This window comes from Crocodylus siamensis, chromosome 2 (genome assembly GCF_052110815.1).
Source record: "Crocodylus siamensis isolate JL-2025a chromosome 2, ASM5211081v1, whole genome shotgun sequence".
NCBI classification, from domain to species: Eukaryota; Metazoa; Chordata; order Crocodylia; family Crocodylidae; genus Crocodylus; species Crocodylus siamensis.
In genome coordinates this window covers 137,510,979-137,531,437 of record NC_143396.1, presented here as the reverse complement: position 1 = coordinate 137,531,437, position 20,459 = coordinate 137,510,979, and the positions used below count along the sequence as shown (strand labels likewise).

The window sequence follows — 20,459 nt, the reverse complement described above, 5'->3', positions numbered from 1 at the left end:
TTTCGACATGGAGGGATGTCGGTAGTGGAGTCCCCAGGGCTTGGTCCTGGGGCCTGTACTGTTCAACATCTTTATCAGGGATCTGGTTGCGGGGGTGGAATGCATGCTGTCCAGATTCACTGATGACACCAAGCTGTGGGGCGAGGTGGGCCTGATGGAGGAGAGGGACACAATCCAGCTAGGTCTAGACAGGTTACAGAGGTGGGCAGATGAGAATAGGATGGAATTCAGTGCAAACAAGTGCAAGGTGCTGCATCTAGGAAGAAGGAACCAGCAACATACCTGTAGGCTCTGGAACACCCTTCTTGTCAACACGGTGGCAGAAAGGGATCTTGGAGTCATTGTTGACTCCAGGATGAACATGAGCCACCAATGCAAGGAAGCGGTCAGTAAGGCTAACCGTACCTTGTCATGTATCTACAGATGCATCACAAGCAGGTCTAGGGAGGTGATCCTTTCCCTCTATGCGGCATTGGTCAGGCTACAGTTGGAGTACTGCATCCGGTTCTGAGCGCTGCAGTTCAAGAGGCATGTGGCTAGTATTGAAAGGGTCCAAAGGAGGGCCACTTGCATGGTCAAGGGGCAGCAGGGCAGGCCCTATGAAGAGAGGCCTAAGGGCCTGAACCTATTCAGCCTCCATAAGAGAAGGCTGATAGGGGATGTTGTGGCTGTTTACAAATTCACCAAGGAGGACCAGCGAGAATTGGGAGAGGCACTGTTCCCCTGGGCACCACCCAGGGTTACTAGGAATAATAGCCAGTAATTGTTAGAGAGAAGGTTCAGGCTGGACATCAGGAGACCTTACTTTATGGTTAGGGCTGCCAGGCTCTGGAATGGGCTCCCAAGGGAGGTGGTGCTCTCTCCTACCTTGGGGGTCTTCAAGGGGAGGCTGGACCGATATTTGGCTGGGGTGATTATGATCCCAGCACCCATTCCTGCCTGGGGGAGGGGGTCGGACCTGATGATCTGTTTAGGTCCCTTCTGACCCTAAGCACTATGATACTATGAAAAATTCTTCATCTAGCTTCATTTAATAGACCCACTTCAAACTATGCTGCTTTTGGTCTCATCTAATTAGCTTTGCTGCAGCCACTAATGGCTAGTTTCAGTTGGTTGAATGGGAAGGTGTGTGTTGGGAAGAATACAGGAAGAAGTGTAGTGTACGTGGCATTTGTGAACAGTATATGTAGGAGATTATTCGTTTTGAATCCCTACAAGAACCACCCTGAGCCTTTATGGGGAAGGGTGGCATATAAATAAAAAGTAAAGTTTTAGCTTGTGCACAGGGAACAGCTAATAAGATTAGGGAGAAAATGACTCTTTAGATGTCTGATTTATTTGCTCTGGGTGGAGGTGACTGAACATAGGGTACTCTAAGGATCTGTTCCAGGACTTGCTTTGTTCTATGTTTTTTATAAGAGATGTGGAAAAGGGAACATACAGTGATGAGGTGGCAAAGTCCACAGAGAATACAAAGTAATTCTGGAAAGTCAAATCCAGCACTGATGGTGAAATGTTTTAGAAGGATCTTGCAAAACTGAGTGCACAACAAAAGGGTAGGTGATAATCAACATCAATATGTGTAAAACAACATGTGAAGGGGAGAAAAACAGTTGTTGCTAGACATACACAGTTATGGGCTCTGAATTGGCTTTTTCCACCCCCCTTGGAAAAGTGATCATGAAGGCATTATAGTTGATGCCAATTCCCTTGAAAGTATTGCCTTATTTATGCCGTACTGGCCAAAAAAAGAAGAAAATAACCCATTTCTGGAATCTTTAAAATGGAACTGAAACCAAACAGAAAGCATCATTATACCATTATATAAATCTATGATGTTCCCACATCTTAAATATTGTGTGCATTCCTGCTGTCCCCCATCTCAAAAAGGATACAGTAGAATTAGGAAGACGTACAGAGGAGGGCAAGGAAATATAATCAGGGTTATGGGAAAACTCCCAGACAAGGAGTATATGAAAAATGAGGTCACTTCAGCCATTGCTCTTCCAAGCTGAAAGGAGAACGTGAGAGAGGACTGTGGGATAGTGTGAAAATTTAACTTATTCACTGTGTCTCATTACAAGAAACTAGGTGGTCTCTGATGACATCATCAGGTGGCAGGTTTAAAACAGGTGACAGGAAGTGGTTTTTTTAACACAATGCCAGGTGTTTGTGGAGGCCAAGTTCCACAAATTAATTATGTGGCAATAGTAGTATAACCTGGTCCACAAAGGGTTTGGACGCATTTTATGGAGGATAAATCCATCAAGGGCTGTTAAACACAATTATGCTGGGATGTAACCTCTGACTTGGAACAGCTGGTAACTAGGCAGGTACATCTGATAATAAGCCCCTCTATACACACCCTATTTCTTACCAAAATTTTTCAGGGAAGAGCATACTTGTCACTACCGGAGACGCAGTACTGGATCATATAGACATTTTGGTCTGACCCAATACAGCAGTCCTTGTGTGTGCTTCTTGGGTAGTAGTTGCTTACAAATGTCCTTTGTAGCACACCTGTGATTTCCCCAGCTGTGACACTAGGATAACTAAATCTTAGGGTTGTTCACTTGCCTGCAAAACAAAGGAGAAATGTATATGTAAAAAAGGAACCAGGATATATTGGCTGGAAATGTAAAGATTTTCACTATCTGGGGGAGTAAAATGGTACTGTAGTTCTAATAAGTTGAAGTGTACAATGGCCAGGTTCCTCCCTGTAGTATTGTGCCAGACAATAACCTTTGCTCTGGTTTATGGCTCCCTGCCCATAATCTTGCTGTGCATTTATATTAAGGAGATACAGGAAATGTATGACACACATAGAAATAAAACCCACAGCTGACTAAGAATCCTTTGTTCTTATGATAAAGCCATCAATCATTCCTCAAATACTACTGGAAGTTAGAAAATATCTAGACCCTTAAATATAAAAATGCACAATATTTCTACATGAGGCTTAGAGGCAACAAGTTGCACAGGTTGAGTTGTCTATATAGGCTGCAGAATGAGTGGGCTTATGAAGGTTTGTAGTGTTGGATTCTGTCTATGTGTGCCTTCTATTTTTAAAGGGTATTCACCAAAGGGGTGGGTGTAGGGGAGACATTGTGCTTTCCATTTGGCTTGTGTGATAAAGAAGGCCTGAAAACTAAATCTGTTTGTTTGGTTCCAAAATACATTAAGTATGTAGACTGATCTCACTATTGTGATTTTTGCAGCAAACACTTTTAAAAGACCTGAGAACTGGAGAAATATTTTCAGTTCCTGGATATGGTGAGCTTGACTTTTTTTAAATTAATGAATTTTTGGTGGGATGGGGAATTGCCATTATTGATGATGCATCCTGCAAACTTGTACGTCCTAAGTATTTGTAAAATAACTAAGAGGGTTTTGTTTTTTGTCCCCCCAGGGCTTGCTTACCCCCTTTTGTTTTTTCCTGCTCCCTTCTTGATGTTGAGAAATGTCTTTTGGATGAGTTTGAAACCAAAACTGCTTTGGTTTCTTATTCCTTCCTGTGCTTACTTGACTGCTCTGTATTTTTTTTTTTTTTGAGTGGGCGCCCTAATACGGAAGTGGCATAATACAGTAGGTGTTTATATAAGCTTCAGTTTGGAGGTTTGTCTCTCTGGTTTAGTCCAAAGGGTGTTTGTACCTAAAGCTTGCAAAGAAGAATTTTTTTCCAACTATTTGAGTTGGTCTAATAAAAGATATCAGATTTACTCAAAGAACTTTGTCTACAAGTAAAAAGAAGCATTACAAAAACATTCTTTCAGTGAAGAAACTTTAACATTAAACTTGGGCAACTATTGTGAGTGTCCTGATTTTGTATTTGTTTTAACATGGTCTTCTCTGAAGATGTATGGGCTGCATCCTTTCTCTGAACCTAGGGCATTTTGTTAAATAGGACCATTCTGTTGAGGCCAACCAGATGAGCCTGGACATCTTTCAGAAATGCTGCAAGACCTTTCTGTTTGGGCAGGCATTTGGCATCCCAGGTAGGCTGACATGATGTTCAGTGGATTTGTGTTTTGTTTGTTTGTTCTGGTGGCCCTTTTAAGTTGCTTAACTTACTGTAAGCTACCCTGAACCTTTGTTGGGGAAGGCAACATATAAATTACATAAATAAATGAAATAAATAGGAAATAAATATATATGCAAGACTGTTTGTCACTGCTGCTAAGAGAGCAGATGGAAGAGTTCTCCATATATCACAAAGATTTTTGTGCCTTTTAGTTTGTGTAATTGCTTTGATCGCAAGCTAGTTTTTACCTTCTCTGGTGCACTCATGTCCAACAGAAAGCTCTTTATGAAAATGTGTTTGGTAATAGCCTTTTTCAGGGGGTGTAGTTTGTTCTTATTTACTGGCTTTTCATGCTGCAAGGGAAATAATCTAGTCTAGAAAGTAAGCAGCGATAGCAATGTTTTTTCTTTGTTCAGTAGTGCAGTCTGGTGGCATATGTGTAAAGAACAGGAGAACTCCTGTAGCTTCTCAAGATTTTTTGGTTTGAAAGTGACTGGAGCAACTTCTGCTTTTGGGCTTAGTACCTGAATCTCTTGCTTAAAGAAAATTGGATATTTTTTGATGGAAAAGGCCTTGCTGTGGCCATCTTGAGATAAGTCTGGTCCTTCCTGGTAGGTTAAGGATTTCTCAAGCCAGCCAATGTATTTATTTTGTTGTTCTAGTAAAGTGGTCCTCAACCTTTTTAGACTTCAGGCACCCCTTGGAAAATGCCAGCTCTGAGTTTTCACTCAGAGCACAGGGTAGCAGGTGCAGCTCTGATTCTGAGCCCAGGTCAGAACGGGAGCCAGAACTGGAGCAGCTGCCTGCTCTCTGCCACCATCTATCCAAAATCAAGACAGGGTCTTTTTTTGAGTGGGAGGGAGGACTTTGTCTTAGATTCAAGTAAATACGGTATTATTCTGGGAGGCTTACCTTATTTAATAATTTAGTTTTTAATATTTCTTCTGGGATGGGTGAAGGGAGAACAGGAATCCTTTTTTGCCTTTATACTATAGTTGAAAGGGAACTGAAGCAAAAAGATAACTCCCCAGTGAAGACAAAGCAGGGTGGCAACTTCCTTCTCATGTTAATCTGGAGAACCGTGTAGAAGAAATACAGTTAGTGCTCTGAAAATGCAGCTTTTCTGGAACCCTATTCACCATCTTTTGGAGGACCCCTTGAATGTGCACTAAACTTGGCTCTTATGCAAATGAAAGAGGCATATCAAAAATTGCACATCTTGTTCAGGTCAGATAAATATGAAAGTTTTATGAAAGAGTATAATATCTGGCAAGGAACCTGAAAAAATAAGCTGCTGCTCTGAAGCAGTTCTTTTCAGATATCATCCATTTTTTGTTAAGTGTTCATCTAGGACGTTGGTACCTGGCAAGTAAAGAAGCAAATTTTGCTCAGAGTAGAAGTGGTTTAAAGTGATTCTGGAATAACTGATGTCTACTATTTCAAATGTTTATACCTTGGTCTTCATTTCTTTTTGTCCTAACACATGATTTTTTTTCTTTGTTTGCAACTAGCCCTGGAAATGGGAGAGTCAGCACAGGATGAATTATCCATGCAACAGAAATTTCCACTTGTGAACGCCTTTCCTCTAATCCCTTTTTGTTTTGAAAAGCTAAGAAAGCAGAGGGAAAATGGGGCCAGACAACTCGCATTCCAGAGAGTCATCAAGAGTGCCGAGGAAGACCTAGGTTCAGATCATCAGATAGTGTATTCTGACTTAAAGCAGTTATGGGGCCTGCCCTTGGCTTATGTATTGTCTCCAAAAATATCATGTCCTGCCATTTTCACTAACGTCTTTGGACACCGTTTCATGCCTGCACCTTTATTGCTTTCCTTTTCATTCTGTCTAGCTCTTGAGGGGAAGACTGAAGAAGCTGAGATTGTCAGAGAAATACTTAATAAAATTTTGAAAAGAGACTTTTTTTTCCCCTCAACTAAATGCTAATAATTTTAATAGCTGCTGTTAAACTAATTGAACTTTTAGCCCTAAGAACTTTCTGAAATATCTTGGATTACAAGGAGACATTATATAGCAGTGTTTATCTGCTTGGCTACCCAGCCTTTCCAGGTGTATATAGGAACCTTAAGTGATGTAGCCCCCAAAGGAAATAGAGGGGTTTTTTTCATAGAAATGTCTTGCGTTAGGAGCACCTGATTTTCTTTTTTTCCTTCTTTATGTTTGTCCAGTGAATAGATCAGCTTTTCTGTGGTCAGGGAGGTAGCTAGCCACTAATAAACTAATTTATGGTATGGATAGGCTATGGGTATAATTATGGTATGAATTGGCTATGAGATAGTCAAGTGTAGCTGATCAGTATTTAGGGTTTAAACTAGATGTTAAAAAAAACAAAACAACCCTTTTCCCCCCTGCATCATTCATGTATCCCTTAAATTCTGGTTCGGCAGTATTGCTCTCTGCATATGTGAAATTTGCTGTGTGTAGTGCATTGTAGGTTTGGGTCTTTCAATTGTAAGTACTTTGGGAAAGAGATCACTTGATGTTTATATACAGCGTGTTGCACAAAGTAGACTGTGATACTGATTACAGCATTGGAGCATTACTGCAATAGAAATAATAGTTTTGAGTTGGTGCTATAGTTCTCTAATGTCTGGTGGCTTGTGTAACTTTAGATCAACAGCAAATAACTGTGGCCTAAATCCAGCCTGCAAAAAAAAAAAAAATTGGTGAAGTTATTTAAAATGAAGAATTGATGGAGTAAACAATTTAATTTAGCCAATGTGGAGGGCACCATGTGGAAAAATTTTAAGAGATCGTTAACTTGCTAAAGAAATAAGTATCCAAATACACTTGCTAATAACTAGTTGAACATTTAGAACAAAGCCTTTAAACAAGTAATGTAGAGATGTAAGTTTTAAGTTGTGCTTAGCTTGGCCAAAAAAAGTAGTTTTTAACTTTTATAATTTGAGATTTTAATTGTGCTGCCTGATCTGTTTATTGTCTTGATAGACCAAGAGGAACATTAGAGCTCATTCTGTGGTCTCGAATTGCTAGTCTTATGTTAAGACTGATTTGGAGACCAGAAAACCTGCTGTAGGCAGTGGAGTCTGATCTGATTTACTGGAAAAGCATTCTTATGTACTGTCAGAGTGACTGAGTTGACACGTGGTCCAAGTGGCTGCGATTTAATTATCAGGGAAACTCAAAAAAAATGCTTTTCTTTTAGGTTTTCCTCCCTCCTCCGCTCTTCCTTTCCTGTGTTGTATATTCTAGATCTGTGATTCCTGCTTCTCGTCAAGATAGTTTGTAACTTGGCATAACACATTTTGGTGTTGTTTTTCTTAAGTTGGCATGAATTCTTGGAGCTGTAGATAATGGTGATGTCTTTAAAACTTGTTTTTTACGGAAAAAATTAATTTGAAAAATGGGTGTTGTAGGGTATTGCATTCCCTTCATTCTCATAGGGGAAGTATTTTAAGCAGATGATGAACATGTCTGTGAGCTTAACCTGCACGGTCTAACTCTTTCAATATAAAGAAAGAGCTCAGGTTACCAGACTAGCCGTGTTTTCAAACAAGCAGATTCTAAACTGGGGCCGGCAAATATGGCCTGCCAGGCCATTTTATCTGGCCCAGGGGACCCCTGTAAAATTTAGAAAATTACTACTTGCTGATGGCTACCTGTCTCAGCTGGTGAGGTGCTGGTGGCAGGACCCAGCAGCGGCAGCAGCAAGGCCTGCCTCTCCCTGCCCCACCAACTGGAAGCTTCTGCCTAGCAGAGGCTTCTGGCCTGGTGACCATGGGGCATGTAAGCTGCAATGCTTCTGGGCTTTGCTTATTTTATTAAAGTCTTGGCACTGTATCATGAAGAGTAAGATTGGTATAGCCAAAGGAATAAACTCTCTTCTTTCACTTGCTCTAAATACAGACTTTCTTGAGGGAGCAGTTTTATTGATCGTTAGATTGGCGTTAAACATTTCTCCCTCTTTGAAGGTATTAAAAGCTCTATACAGATGTCTGCAGTGGTGTGCATATGTGTGAACTAGTCCTTTGGTCATGACTGTCATTGTATAGATCTTCATTTCAACACTGCATGCTCATGCTGTCCAATGTAGAGGGGTCTTTTCAAGTATATTGAGGGAGTCATTCAGGACAGTGAAATGGAGGAATCGATCAAGTTAGATTAACAACCTAATGAGCTATTATACATTGGCAGGTTGGTCAATAGTAGAGACCCAGCAGTGTATTTGAGAAGAGGGCTTCCTTTGAAATCTACCCAGAGCCTTTCTGCAGAGGAAAGCTCTGTACTTTGGTCCTGCTACTTTCAATCTGGAGCTAGAATGACAGCACTTGCTGACTTACATTACAGCGATGGGCTGCCACTCTCTCTTTTCAACCTCAGGGGCCAGAAGAACCCTTTTTGTGGTGATTACTGCTTGTCACATGATTATTTTGGCTGCTTCCATGTTAGTATTGTCTGCTTTCTCTAGGTACTTCATGACTGCAGTTCTAAATTCTTAAAGCTAGTCTGATGTTTTTTGTATATTATCAGAAGGCCTCTAAGATAGATGGGTTGGGGTGGTGGGCTGTGCCAGCCAACCAGTCACTCCATTGGGCAGTCCAGGATACTTAAAGAACACTACTACTTACACTGGCTCTCCCTTCTTGTGTTTCTTATTGGATTTTTACAATCTGCCTGGTAGAACATTTTTTTTTCCCTACTCAGGAAACGGACACAAAAGAGAGATCTATTTTTCAGTGTCTCTCCCATGCATTTCTAGCATGAAACCCAGGGTATTTGAGTAGATACGAACTCCTTAACCTAGTAAGTGTTTGACTTAACTAGTAGATATAAAACATAAATTTACAGCTTTGACATCCATATTTATCTCTGATTTCTTCTATATGGGATGTAGTAGGGACTTGGGAGTACGAAAACAAACTCTTTTACTTAAAAATCTTCATGCAAGGAAACTAAATGTAAAAACCTGAACATTAACTTTTACAATGGGAACTGGCATTTCCAGTAAACAGCTGAATCTTTGTAAAACATCTGATGGGGAGAGGAGGGCACAAAAGGGAAGGAGGAAATTAAAAAAAAAAAATGCAAACTGGTTATTGTGCTACCTACCCTGATTCCCCTTCCTTCTCCCAATTGCCTCCTTACTGCCATTCATCGAAAGAGAGAGAATTGTGGTGTGCTAATTAGAGCAATAATTCATTTCTACTAGTTAAATGTCCTTTGTTTCTAAAACTAGTAGAACCTCTGAGCTTCTGCAGCTTTTCAGGGTAGGTTCTCTGGCAAGTTTTTGCGAGCTTTGTTGGAGTGATGGCATAAAGCCTTTTCAGATGCCAAAACCATAGAAGTTACTGTCAGCTGCAGAATCCCAGATCACCAGGGAGTCACACCAGGGTATCACTACACTTGGGTCTGTACCATATGTCAAGATAGATGACGCTAGGAATAAGAAAGAAATACAGACCCATGCAGAATATGGCAGTTGAATATTGCACCATCCAGTTATGCTTTTTGCTTCTCTTGCATTATGGAAGTTAGATTACGTCAAAATTGGTGTTGTAACCCCTGAATGTGAGATCTGATCAGCTTGGTTTTGGAAAATAAGCAAACTGTATGATAAAGCCTTAAAGCCGCCTTGCTGTTCACTTCCTAAGTAGATACTTTTTCCAGTTAGAAAACTAACATGGTGTTTGTAAAATTTGTAAGTAGCCACCCAAAATTTTAAAGCATCTTAATCTGATATGTGGACAAACAGGATTTTTCTCTTGAATTTGCTCTAGGAAGGGGCAGTTGTATGCCATGTGCGCTGATTTTACTGTTCTACAGGGTACTTCATCTGAGCAAGATGTGCTCATATTTCATTTTATTGCTATTGTTACTGGAAGTTGACATATTGTAGCTGATCAAATGAGATCAGGAGTCCCCTTGCACAGGTGGATAGTAGGTCATACCAAAAATCTGTATTTAATTTCTCAAAGAAGATTGAAGTGGGAAAGGAGACTTGCATACCTCTTTGTTTCTTCACTGGCTGCTTTGCCTAAGGAAACTGTATTCTCCCTTCATATACTCTCTTCTTTTAACTCTGGGATTTCATCTAATAGAAAATAATAGGAGTAACTATTCTGCAGTCCACAATGGTGGTTCATTTTAAGTTAAGCTTTTGGTGCTTGGTGAGTATCAGTTTACTCACTCCTAAAGTCATTGAGGCATTGGGTTTACATCTGCCTTCCAGCAGGTGGAGCCTTGATGACAGAGTTCATGTTCAAACTTGTTTATTGCTATTTGTTTCTCTGGTATGTCTGGAGGTAGAAAGTTTTCACCTGGTAGCACAGGTTTTCTTTCCAGCTGGGGGATGCTCCCATCAATGGGTAGGGCTTGGGGAGATAGAAGGTTGCTTAGATGTAGGGGCCCTCTATTTACACTGGGATATCTGAGGGTATCATCACCATTTTAAAATCAAATGACATCTTCCGTTTCATACATTAGTTCCTCTTTTCTTTTTCCCCTCCTTTCCCTCTGGAGGAAGGTTTAGCAGATGAAATCCAGGGAAGCAGAGATCTGGTCTTGCTTTTGCTTCTTAGATTCAAGCCTACAAGGCCAATTCTTCCTGCCCTCCCCTCCTAGGTCCCTTTTGTGAGGAATAGTTTCTTTTGGCAGTCTTCCACTATTCCTTAGCTTCTCTTTTCTAGTAAGGATCCTGGCTGAAGTGTTTTTGAGGTATTTGTTGGAGATGGGGCTAGTTGTGCATTGGGAAATAAGCTCTTGGGCAGGAGATGCAATTCAATATTGATAAGTGCGAAGTGATGCACACAGTGCAGAAATTAACTCAAAATATGCATGCATAATGATCGGCTCTACAGTAACTGTTACCACAGAAGAAGGAAATTTTGGAGTCTTTGTGGACAGTTTTCTAAAACCATCAGCACAGTGTTTAATATGAGGCAAACAATGTTAGGAATGATTAAGAAAGCAATTGTAAACAAAACAAACTATCATTATGTCCCTCTATAAATTTGTGGTGCATCCACACCTTACATAGTGTTGATCCTTCACCCTGAAAAGGATATACAAGACCTAGAAAAGGTACAGAGAAGGGAAACAAAGATGATTGGGGTATAGAGGGGCTTCCATATGAGAAGAGACTATAAATTAGCTAGGACAGTGGTTTTCAGCCTGTGGTCCATGGACCTGTGGGGATCTGTGGGGTCCACAAAAGACGACTATGATCAATCAAAAGTATGTGAATACCCACACTTACAATTTGCAGGACTCTGCATCTCCATTTGAATTTTTTTAGGCATCAGCAAATGAACAAAGGTTGAAAACCACTGGGCCCAGGACTCTTCAGCTTGGGAAAGAGGCAGTTTTGGAGGGAGGAGGAGGGCAGCAGACATGATAGAGGCTTACAAATATTAAGTGATGCAGAGAAAATAAATGGAGATTTATTTACTCTAAACAGTATAACTAGGGGACATAAAATTAAACTGCCAGGTTTAAAATCAAAATAATCTTTTGTCACAACATGCAACTAATTGGTGGAACTTCATTACAACAAGATGTTGTAGAGGCTGATGATTTAACTTGGTTCTAAAGGGGCTTAAGCTAATTAATGGAGGGAAAAGTAATTTGGTAGTCTTCGACAGTCATAGGTAGGGGTTCAGCCTGTTAATTGGAACTTCCTAACCTCTGAATGCTGGAAGCTACAATGGGAGAGGAGCAGGGGATGGGTAATGGTTATCCCTGTTTACCCTCCTCAGCATCTGCTCTCCACTGCTATGTGGGTCAAGATACTGGGCTAAATGGACCTATCATCTGACCCAGTAAACAGTAGTTCTTACATAAGCTCAGAGGTGCTGTGGGTTCCTTGCTCTCTTGCCAGATGGAATTGCATGAGGATACGTTCGATACAGGTAGAATTTGTGAAGTTAACACTGTCATCTGGAAGCATTTCCTGGAAAAGGATGTACTGGAACTAAGAGCTCTCTTCTTACACCTAGGAAATCCTAAGTCCCAGGATCATCCCAGGAAAGGTAAAATATAAACTAACAAGAAATAATGACTATAAACAAAGTTAAGCAAGCAAGAAGTTGATGAGACTTTCCTAAGAACCTAACAGCCTAAACCTGCCCAGATGTTGCACACACAGAACAAGATGGTTTTGATTAAAAAAGAAAATAAAAAAGGTGCAATTCGAAACAGCTCTTGGACTGGCATAGTTTTTCTTCATTAACTTGGGTATAGGAGCAGATAATTGGAAACAGTACCATCTTGGCTAGGAGGTTCATTCACTGTTCACATTTGGAGGAGTGACATGGGGTAATGCTCCCTGTCTAGATCTGAAAACAGCCCAGCATTTCTGCTGCTGCTGCTAAGAGCTTTGTGACAAGAAACCAGAATCTCTTTCCTGCTCTTTAGCCAGAAATGAAGATGGTAAGAATTGGATCAATTTAATTCTACTGTTACTGCTGCTCAGATGTGTAAAAATGCAAACAAAACCTGTAGGTATTTACTGGGAAGAAATCAAGAACAGAGGGGGCTTCAAGTTGTGGAATTTGTGTCCCCCTCCACACCCCTGTGGACTAGGATGATGCAAAAGATAGAGACCCGTGAACACTTTGGTAAAAATCTTTTTGACTTTTCCAGCAAGTTGAGGAGGAAGGAGAGTGTTATGGGGGTTTTGGGAGTAAGTAAAGAGGAGAAATTTACCCAAATCAAATCTTTCTTACTGCCTGTGATTCAGAGCTAGTCTTATGAGTACTAAGTGTTGGGAATTTTCCCAGAGAAGATAGTTGTGAGGGAGAGACATAAAATGTTTCTTTAAAATAAGAGGAACAGTTTGAGTTTGTGGCAGGGGGGGGCGTATTTTAGCAAATTCCAAAGTGGTTATAGTCTCATTTTGCCTTAAGATGAGGGTAGCCAGAAAGCTATTCAAACAATTGCCAGAAATAAGTTGATAATTTAAGTGGCCAACAACTGCAGCACATGGACTGGCAGCTCCCTATGTGGATTTCTCACACTGCTGCACCACTTGGGTGCAACAGCCTCCATCCTACACCTTGTGTGTGGGAAGTCTCCACCTCTATGCTCTCACTACACCTGACTCTCTATGGCAGGGGTGGGCAATTTGGGCTTGTGGACCATATGGGTTGTTCTGGGGAGCTGTTGTGAGCCAGGTAACCACCCCCTGCTCCCCCTTCCACCCCTCCAACACAGCTTACCAAACCTCCCTATGTGGGATGGGGCCATGGTTGGGCAGGGAGCTAGCGCAGGTGGGTGGCAGCTTTAGCAGGAAGCCAGGGCCTCTACTGCCACTGCCACTTCTGCTGCCCTTCTACCCCAAGGAGAGGCTAAAGCTGCTGCCTGGCTTCCGTGGCTTGGGCACAGCAGTGACAGTGACAGTTGGACAGACGCTGCTGCTGGGTACCAGGAAAAGGTGAGACCTGGCATGGCTGCTTCCCCCTCGCTGTTGCTAGGCCCTTGCTGTGGCTGCCTGGAACCTGCACCACTGCCACCACCCTGCTGGGCTTGGCCCTGGGGTGGTCCAGAGGTGGTGTTGGTAGTGGTGGCAACAGAGAGGAGAGCCCTGGCGTGGGCTTTGGGCATCTGCATCAAGGCAGGCCCAGCAGCAGTGGGCGGGAGGCAACTGCACCCATCACCAGGTCCTGCTTTTGCCTGGCTGCTGTCACCGCTGATCATGGCCAGGGTGGGCAGGTCTGGAGTAGGTGCTGCAGGGGCCCTCACCCCTCATGGGACATGGGCCAGGGCCAGGGCTGTGCACTCAGCCTAGGGTTTGAGCCATGCCTGCATGGGTCCTGGGCAGCCTCCATGGGGTTGAGGCCAGTAGCAGGAGCTTGAAGGAGCCACCACCCCTGGGGATGGTGGGAAATGGTGCCTTACTGCGGAGCCACCCCAGTCCCACTGCGCACCTGGGAGCAGCAGGACACACCACAGGCCGGACGGTGCCTTGGCCAGGCAGGGCAGAGGGACCAGCCATGGGCCAAACAATCCCTCTGCAGGCTGTATTTTGCCCATCTGTGTGCTGTAGTCCCTTATTCCCTGGGCCAGGAGCAGGAAGTGAAAGCTGCTGGAGGCAGTGGGAGTCTAGAGACCCCGGCTGCAGGGACTGGTGACTAGGTTGTGGGGGGTGGGATGTTGGCTGGGTATTAACTTCTTGCAGGCTGCATGCAGCCTATGAGTCACCAATGGATGGCCTTGTATTAAGTTAAAGGATCATTAAATAAAAATCATCTGACTTCTATATTATTCTTCTAGAGAGGCTTACAACTCTGCTTAATGACTACGCATTTGTCAAGTGACCAACTTGATGTTAATGATAAGAACCTAAACACTAGCTTCTTGTCTTATTTCTTACAATGATACTCTTCCTGTTCTGGATTATCTGCTCTCTTCAGCCTGCTCACAATTTATTGGTTAGGAGGAGAGCAAATCTGGAGGCCCTGATAGTTAATGATCCATCTTCAGTTGCAAGACAGACTTTACAGGCTATTTTCTGGCAGGGGAATTACTTCAGAAAGAGATGAGATGATGAAGTGATCTTTCCCTTTAACATTTGACTTAGCTTAGTTTCCTGGGATGTGCATTCTCCCCACAGAAGGGGATCTTCTCTTGCCTTTTGGTGTCTCCTGCTTAGGGGCAGAGTTCTGCACAGCCAAACCCTCCTGCTCAGCTTATTGCCCTGTTTTGTTGGGGACCTCTGTCTATGTTTACTCAGAGTGGGCAGGCTCGGCCACATCTTCCAGATGGCAGAGCGTCTCCCCACTCTTCTCCAAAGAACCTTTATTTTGTGATTTCTTTTGTCTTTGAGTAGGCAGCTAGAGACAGCATCAAATATTTCATCTGACCTAAAGTTATACTACAGTTTTGCAACAGAAGGCCTTGTAATCTGCTCAATTTTTATAAGACTAGTATTTTTTTAAATACTTTGCCCATTCCTATGTTGATAGCTTTTTTTATACCGATACTAACCATAATATAATTTTGGTCATGCATGTAGTATCATAGAGTGCCATTTCAGACAACTTTTTTTTTTTAAATTAACAATCTGTAGAGTTGAGGGCCGTTATCCATCTGGAAAGTTTCAGGTATAGAAATTTGACTTATGCATAAACAGAGCTCTCTTAATACTTTTACTGAACTTGATATGTTCTCCTCTTGTGTAACTTACCAAGCAGGTGAATTGGTTTTGTTCAGAAAAGTAAGACCTTCTACCTTACTATAACCATGACTACACTGTAAGTATACTGCTGGGTAGAGGAGAATACATTTTACATTAGGTTAAATGTTACTTCTTTTTCCCCCTCCTCTGTATATAATCATTTTTCACAAGCTGACCTTTTAAGCTGTTGAGCTTCTCAGAACTCTGGCATGATCATTAGATTATGCATGCCTGGCCCATGATCTCCATTGCACTTTTTCTGGTGCAACAGAGATGGACCATTGGTATGAATACATCCACTGCACTCCTCAGGTTTAAAAAAGGAAAATGAAACATTTTCAGTTATGGAAAGTATTGCTTGGTGAAGTATAATTGTCTTCAAGTATTTGAATTGTAATTGGATAAACCTCTTGTCTTTAGTGTTTTTAGAGGGATGCATGCTGGTGCAAAGAATCTACAGCACTACATAGTAGGGCTGATGCTTCTGCATACATTGAATGGGAGCAAGACCTCTTCCCCACTTTGGAAGACTTCTTTTGAAAAAGGAATAAATCCAGAGACTACCTGCAATGGTACCTTAGAGGTTTAGTGTAAGGGTCCTGTTAAAGACTTGACAGGAGGTGGAAATAAATAATCCTTATGGCACTAAACTTTCAAAGTTCTCTTTAACATGAAGAACTTAAACTTTGTTTGCCTTTTTATGCCAGAGAAAAAGACGTGGAGGTAATCCATATTAAAATCCTATCATGTTCATGGAAAAGCTTTGTAGCAGCTAAGGAGAAATCTTGCAGTTTTAAGTTGCACTGAGAAATTGAGAGAAGACGACAAAGGATAGTGTTAAGGGAAGCTTTTGATAAGGTCTTCACATAGCCCTCTGCAAAGGCATCCACAGTTTCTGACATTTGCTGCTAGATCCATGCCATCTGATTAAGTTGCTGTTCCTAAAAGATAAATAATTCATTTTAAAACTGATCTCTAGTAGCATGCCTTGTGACTTTTGCAATTACCTTTTTTTAAACTTCCTGTTAACAGGTGAATATCATATTGCTTGGGTGCAATAAACAGTCTTTTGTATTTGAACTTTAACTTATAGGATAGGGAAGTTTCTCAAAATGTAGATACTGTATTAGATAACAGTAATGGAGACTGGAGGAAAAAAAGAGGTCATCTTCTGTTTCTTCATCTAAAGAATATGCATGTTGGCAGAAAGGGAAGGGGGCATGTGTATCCATGTGGTTTCCCCTCATCAACAAATACTTATTCCAAGACAGTAATTGGAATAAAGCAACGGATGATGGAACTGTGCAAGAATGTGCCACTGTTTTAAAAGCCACAGCGTGATTCCTAACCTCTTGTAATCTGAACAACATCTGGGGCAGTGGCTTAATATAAAAGGGAAAAAAAAAAAACCTTATAGTTTTGAGATGACACCGTTTGGATGTGACAGACCCAAGAGATAAATGTCTTTGCATGTATTTGTTGTTTGTTTGTTTGTTTGTTTTTGGGTTTTTTTAGCATTCATCTTAAAGTTGATAATAGCAACTCAAACTAGTATTCTTCTATTTCTTATAAAATCCATAGATAATTGTTCTTGTCCTAGAAATTTTATCTAGGTATCTATTCTGTATTCTGAATAAATTGAGACTGAAATGAAGGTTCTGGGATAATTTAACACTCAGGTGTGCAGAAATAATTTGGAAGTATGAATTTGTTGCCTATGCCACAAAAGGGCGGTTTTAATATCTATCAGTGGTAATGAGACTATACCTAGCAACTTCATATTGAGCTATAAATGAACAAAACTCTACCCTTCTGTCTGTTTTGTTGTATCCAAAGGTATGTGAAGGTTTTGGGGCTTAATTTACATTGGCATCTTAAAAATATATTGGTGGACAGTTTTGCTGTGGCAGAAATAAAGATGCTATAAATATTGGCTCTTGAAACTAGCAAAGATCTGATGAACTTTCTTTGTATGGGATTGTCCATGCAAGACTCTAGGTAGATATGGCTTCAGAGAGAATTTATTCACAAGCACATTCTCAAGAACAGTTCTAGTTCTCCTTGTGTTGCAGATAATGTAAACTTACATAATGGCTTTGATTTCATCATTAGTAGCCAAAAAAGCATACGGATTAGCTGTATGAGAAAAACAGGCTAATTTGTGATAGGCACTTACTTTCAGATGTCCAGTATCTGGATCTGGTCCTTGTGATTTGAAGTGTTTAAAATCCACTCTCGTATTACATGTGTTCCAGCATACTTGCAGGGCTATTTTTGGTATGTAATTCTGCTTCAAATTTCCACACTAAAGCTGTTGTTTTGGTTGGTTCATCTTTACTCTTTCATTGAGAAATTAAAAGAACCACAGGCCCTCTTCTTAGTTAGTTTGTAAGGGAGATTTTTCTGAGGCGTATGTGTGTTGTTCAACATATTTAGACTTATTGCAGAGTTTTTTCTGAAGATAGATGTTAAAAATTGGTCTTTGTTCTTTCTCTGTTTTCCTGATGACTTAAAATATTTGTCCTACCCCTGGTTAACAGGGAAACACATTAAAATTATGCCTTTGATTATTTAATCAGCTTTCCTTGTGGCTTTTGAATTTCACACCAATTTTTCCACTAGTGTATCCCAGTAACAAATCATTTACTTTCATAATCTGCTAGTCAGGTATGATATTTTACTTTAGTGTTTGTCTACTCTAACCCTATGAAAGAAGAAACAGTGTAATCATTGCTATACTGAAGATGAAATACACAAAACAAGAACTTGGTGTTCAGAAATTACAGAACAATGTAATGAAAAACCTGGCAGTAGGCAAGAAAGCAACAGAATGTGGACTTGTTAAGCCTTTAGTTGGTTAACTGTTACTGTAATTGCTGCATTTTTTAAGTGTCAGAAAGGATTTTCAACGCCATTTTGGAGTATAGGTGTATTGACCTTGCATACAAAAAAAAAATCGTATTTTTCCTAAAGTTAGCTTACCAGTACTGGAGGCATATGTAATTAAGTTTTCACCTGTGAGGGAGGTGAATTTAGTTTTTTGGTAAAATGGCTGATCATTTAAAATATATATTATGGATTTTGTGGGAAACTTAATATTTACCTGGAGAAGATGACACAAGACAGTTTCACAGGAAAAAAAACACAAAGCAGGCAGACTTGTGCCATGACCATCCTACTATGAAACTGAATAAAGAGGCATATTTTATGATTAAGAATACAACCATTAAATAGTGGAGTGCTTGACTGATTCCTTTCCTTCTCTGTTCTTCCCTCCACAACTGTAACCCACTGGTTTGTATAGAGAGAGGTAGTTATCCATGTTAATGTGAAATTAGGCAGAAGGTAGGGCAACGTGGTGCCCTTTTATAGACTAACTTGGCACTGGGCAATTATTTGGGTGGAGGGCCACTTCAGGAGTTTTGGTGAGCTGTTGGGGCCGGAGGGAGGAAGGGAAGTGGTGCTGATCCTCTAAGCCCCCATCATAGCTGTTTACATCACCTGGTGGGGAGATGCCAATTGATCCTATCCAGTCCCAGCTGGGCCCATCTGCCTTTATAGATTTCATAGACATTAGGGCTGGAAGGGTCCTTGGAAGACCATTGAGTCCTGCCCCCTGCCCCAGGGGCAGGAACTCAGCTGGGGTCATAGGATCCCAGCAAAAAAAACATCCAGGTTTCTCTTGAAGGTGTTCAGTGTAGGTGCTTGAACCACCTCTGGCGGCAGGCTATTCCAGACCTTGGGGACTCAGACAGTAAAGAAGCTCTTTATGTCCAGCCTGAAACAGTCATGCAGGAGTTTATAACCATTCGACCTCGTCATCCCTTGGGGCGCTCTGGTGAACAAACACTCCCTCAGATCATGGTAAACACCCCTTATGAACTTATAGGTGGCCATCAGATCGCCCCTGAGCCTGCGCTTTTCCAGGCTCAAGAGTCCCATAGCTCTCAGCCTCTCATCATAAGGTCTGTTTAGGTCATAAGGCCTTGCACACACTGTCTGGGGCACTGGACAGAGTGGCAGGCAGGGTCTCCATGGAGACTAGCCCAGGACTAGGTAGGATGCACTTCACCAGGTGGATTGGCTAAGCAGGGATGGCACGATGTCCAGGAGTGAGTCAGACAGACAGGGCTGGGGTCAGGATCATAGAGTGGTGACAGCATGGGCCTAGGACCCAGGACAGAGGTGCAGTCTGCTCCCTGCACATTCCTGTGACAGATCTGCCCATGGAACTGGCACCCATTGTGGAGATGTCTGGGGAGCAAATTGTGGCTCGGCCCCAGGTCCCAACCCTGTGCTGTCACTGCCCTGTAATCCTGGCCCTTGCTCTACCCTTGCCCAGCTGTCCTGCTTCTGGACACCTCTCCCCACCTGTCTGTGGCTCCATCTCATCTGCCTGGCCATTTGCGCCTTGCTCACAGGGGTCCTGGGTCAGTCTCCACAGAGACCCTGTCCACCTGTCTGTGCAGAGTGGGTGGGCTGGGGTGCCCAGGCAGCAGGGCAGGGTCTTGCAGTGTTGGCTGAGCCACTGGCCATGTCTGGTTGCTGTGCTGCCCAGTCTCATAGACTACAGCTCCTGGTGTGCCAGAGAGCTGCACATGGGGATAGGGTATGTTGTGCTCTGTGCCATGCACCGTCTTTGCACTGAGGGGTGGCAGGATTGGTTGCACAAGCCATAGCCTGGGCTGCCTTCTAGTCAGGGCGGGACTGAGGGACCTGCCTTGGGCTACATAGAATCACTTGTCAGGCCAGATCTGACCCATGGGCCATATTTTGCCCACCCCTGGACTAATTCAGAGAAGTATGGACTTTGGTGGGCCACAACTTATTTAATCAGATGCTAACATATGGTTTATTTTGTAAGGGGCAAATCTTCCTTATTGTGAATAGCCATGTATGCACTTCTGTACCACATCTTCAGACAGAGCTCTTTCCTTCAAAGTACAGTGCTTCATTTCAAGCTGTAAAGACTCAGTTCTAGCTGTGGTGACTCTAGATCCAATTCTTGCGGTGCTCACAACCACAGGATATTTTTGCTTTTTTGTAGTGACAGAAAGAGCAAACTGATCATGTCTGTGACATTTGCTCAATATTGCCCATGGTCTACTTGGGGTTGGAGGCTGCTAGTCTAGTAGATACTACATGGTCTGGCACTTGAAAGATTTTGGTTCTGTTCCTGGTCCTTTCCACAAATCACCTGGCTGACTATGGACAGTTCTCTTCACCTCTGTGTGCCTCAGTAAATGCAATGACCCTGTTGTATAAAGAGCTTTGAGTTCTACAAGTGG

General features: G+C 42.0%; 1 protein-coding gene across 3 annotated transcripts in view; it reads left to right on the top strand.

Annotated features, from left to right (window-relative positions):
* Window positions 1-20,459, top strand: part of CNOT6L (CCR4-NOT transcription complex subunit 6 like) — a 74,249-nt gene that overhangs the window by 12,367 nt on the left and 41,423 nt on the right. Inside the window, exons 2-3 of one of the 3 annotated variants that reach the window (XM_090036901.1) lie at window positions 3,219-3,273; window positions 3,905-3,995. The exons of 1 other annotated variant lie outside the window; for it this stretch is intronic. In XM_090036901.1, coding sequence (XP_089893027.1) covers window positions 3,952-3,995 — 44 coding nt within the window. In that variant the 5' untranslated portion in view covers window positions 3,219-3,273; window positions 3,905-3,951. Of the gene's footprint in view, window positions 1-3,218; window positions 3,274-3,904; window positions 3,996-20,459 lie in introns of those variants that run through there. One more of the 3 variants, XM_090036902.1, reaches the window with a different exon arrangement.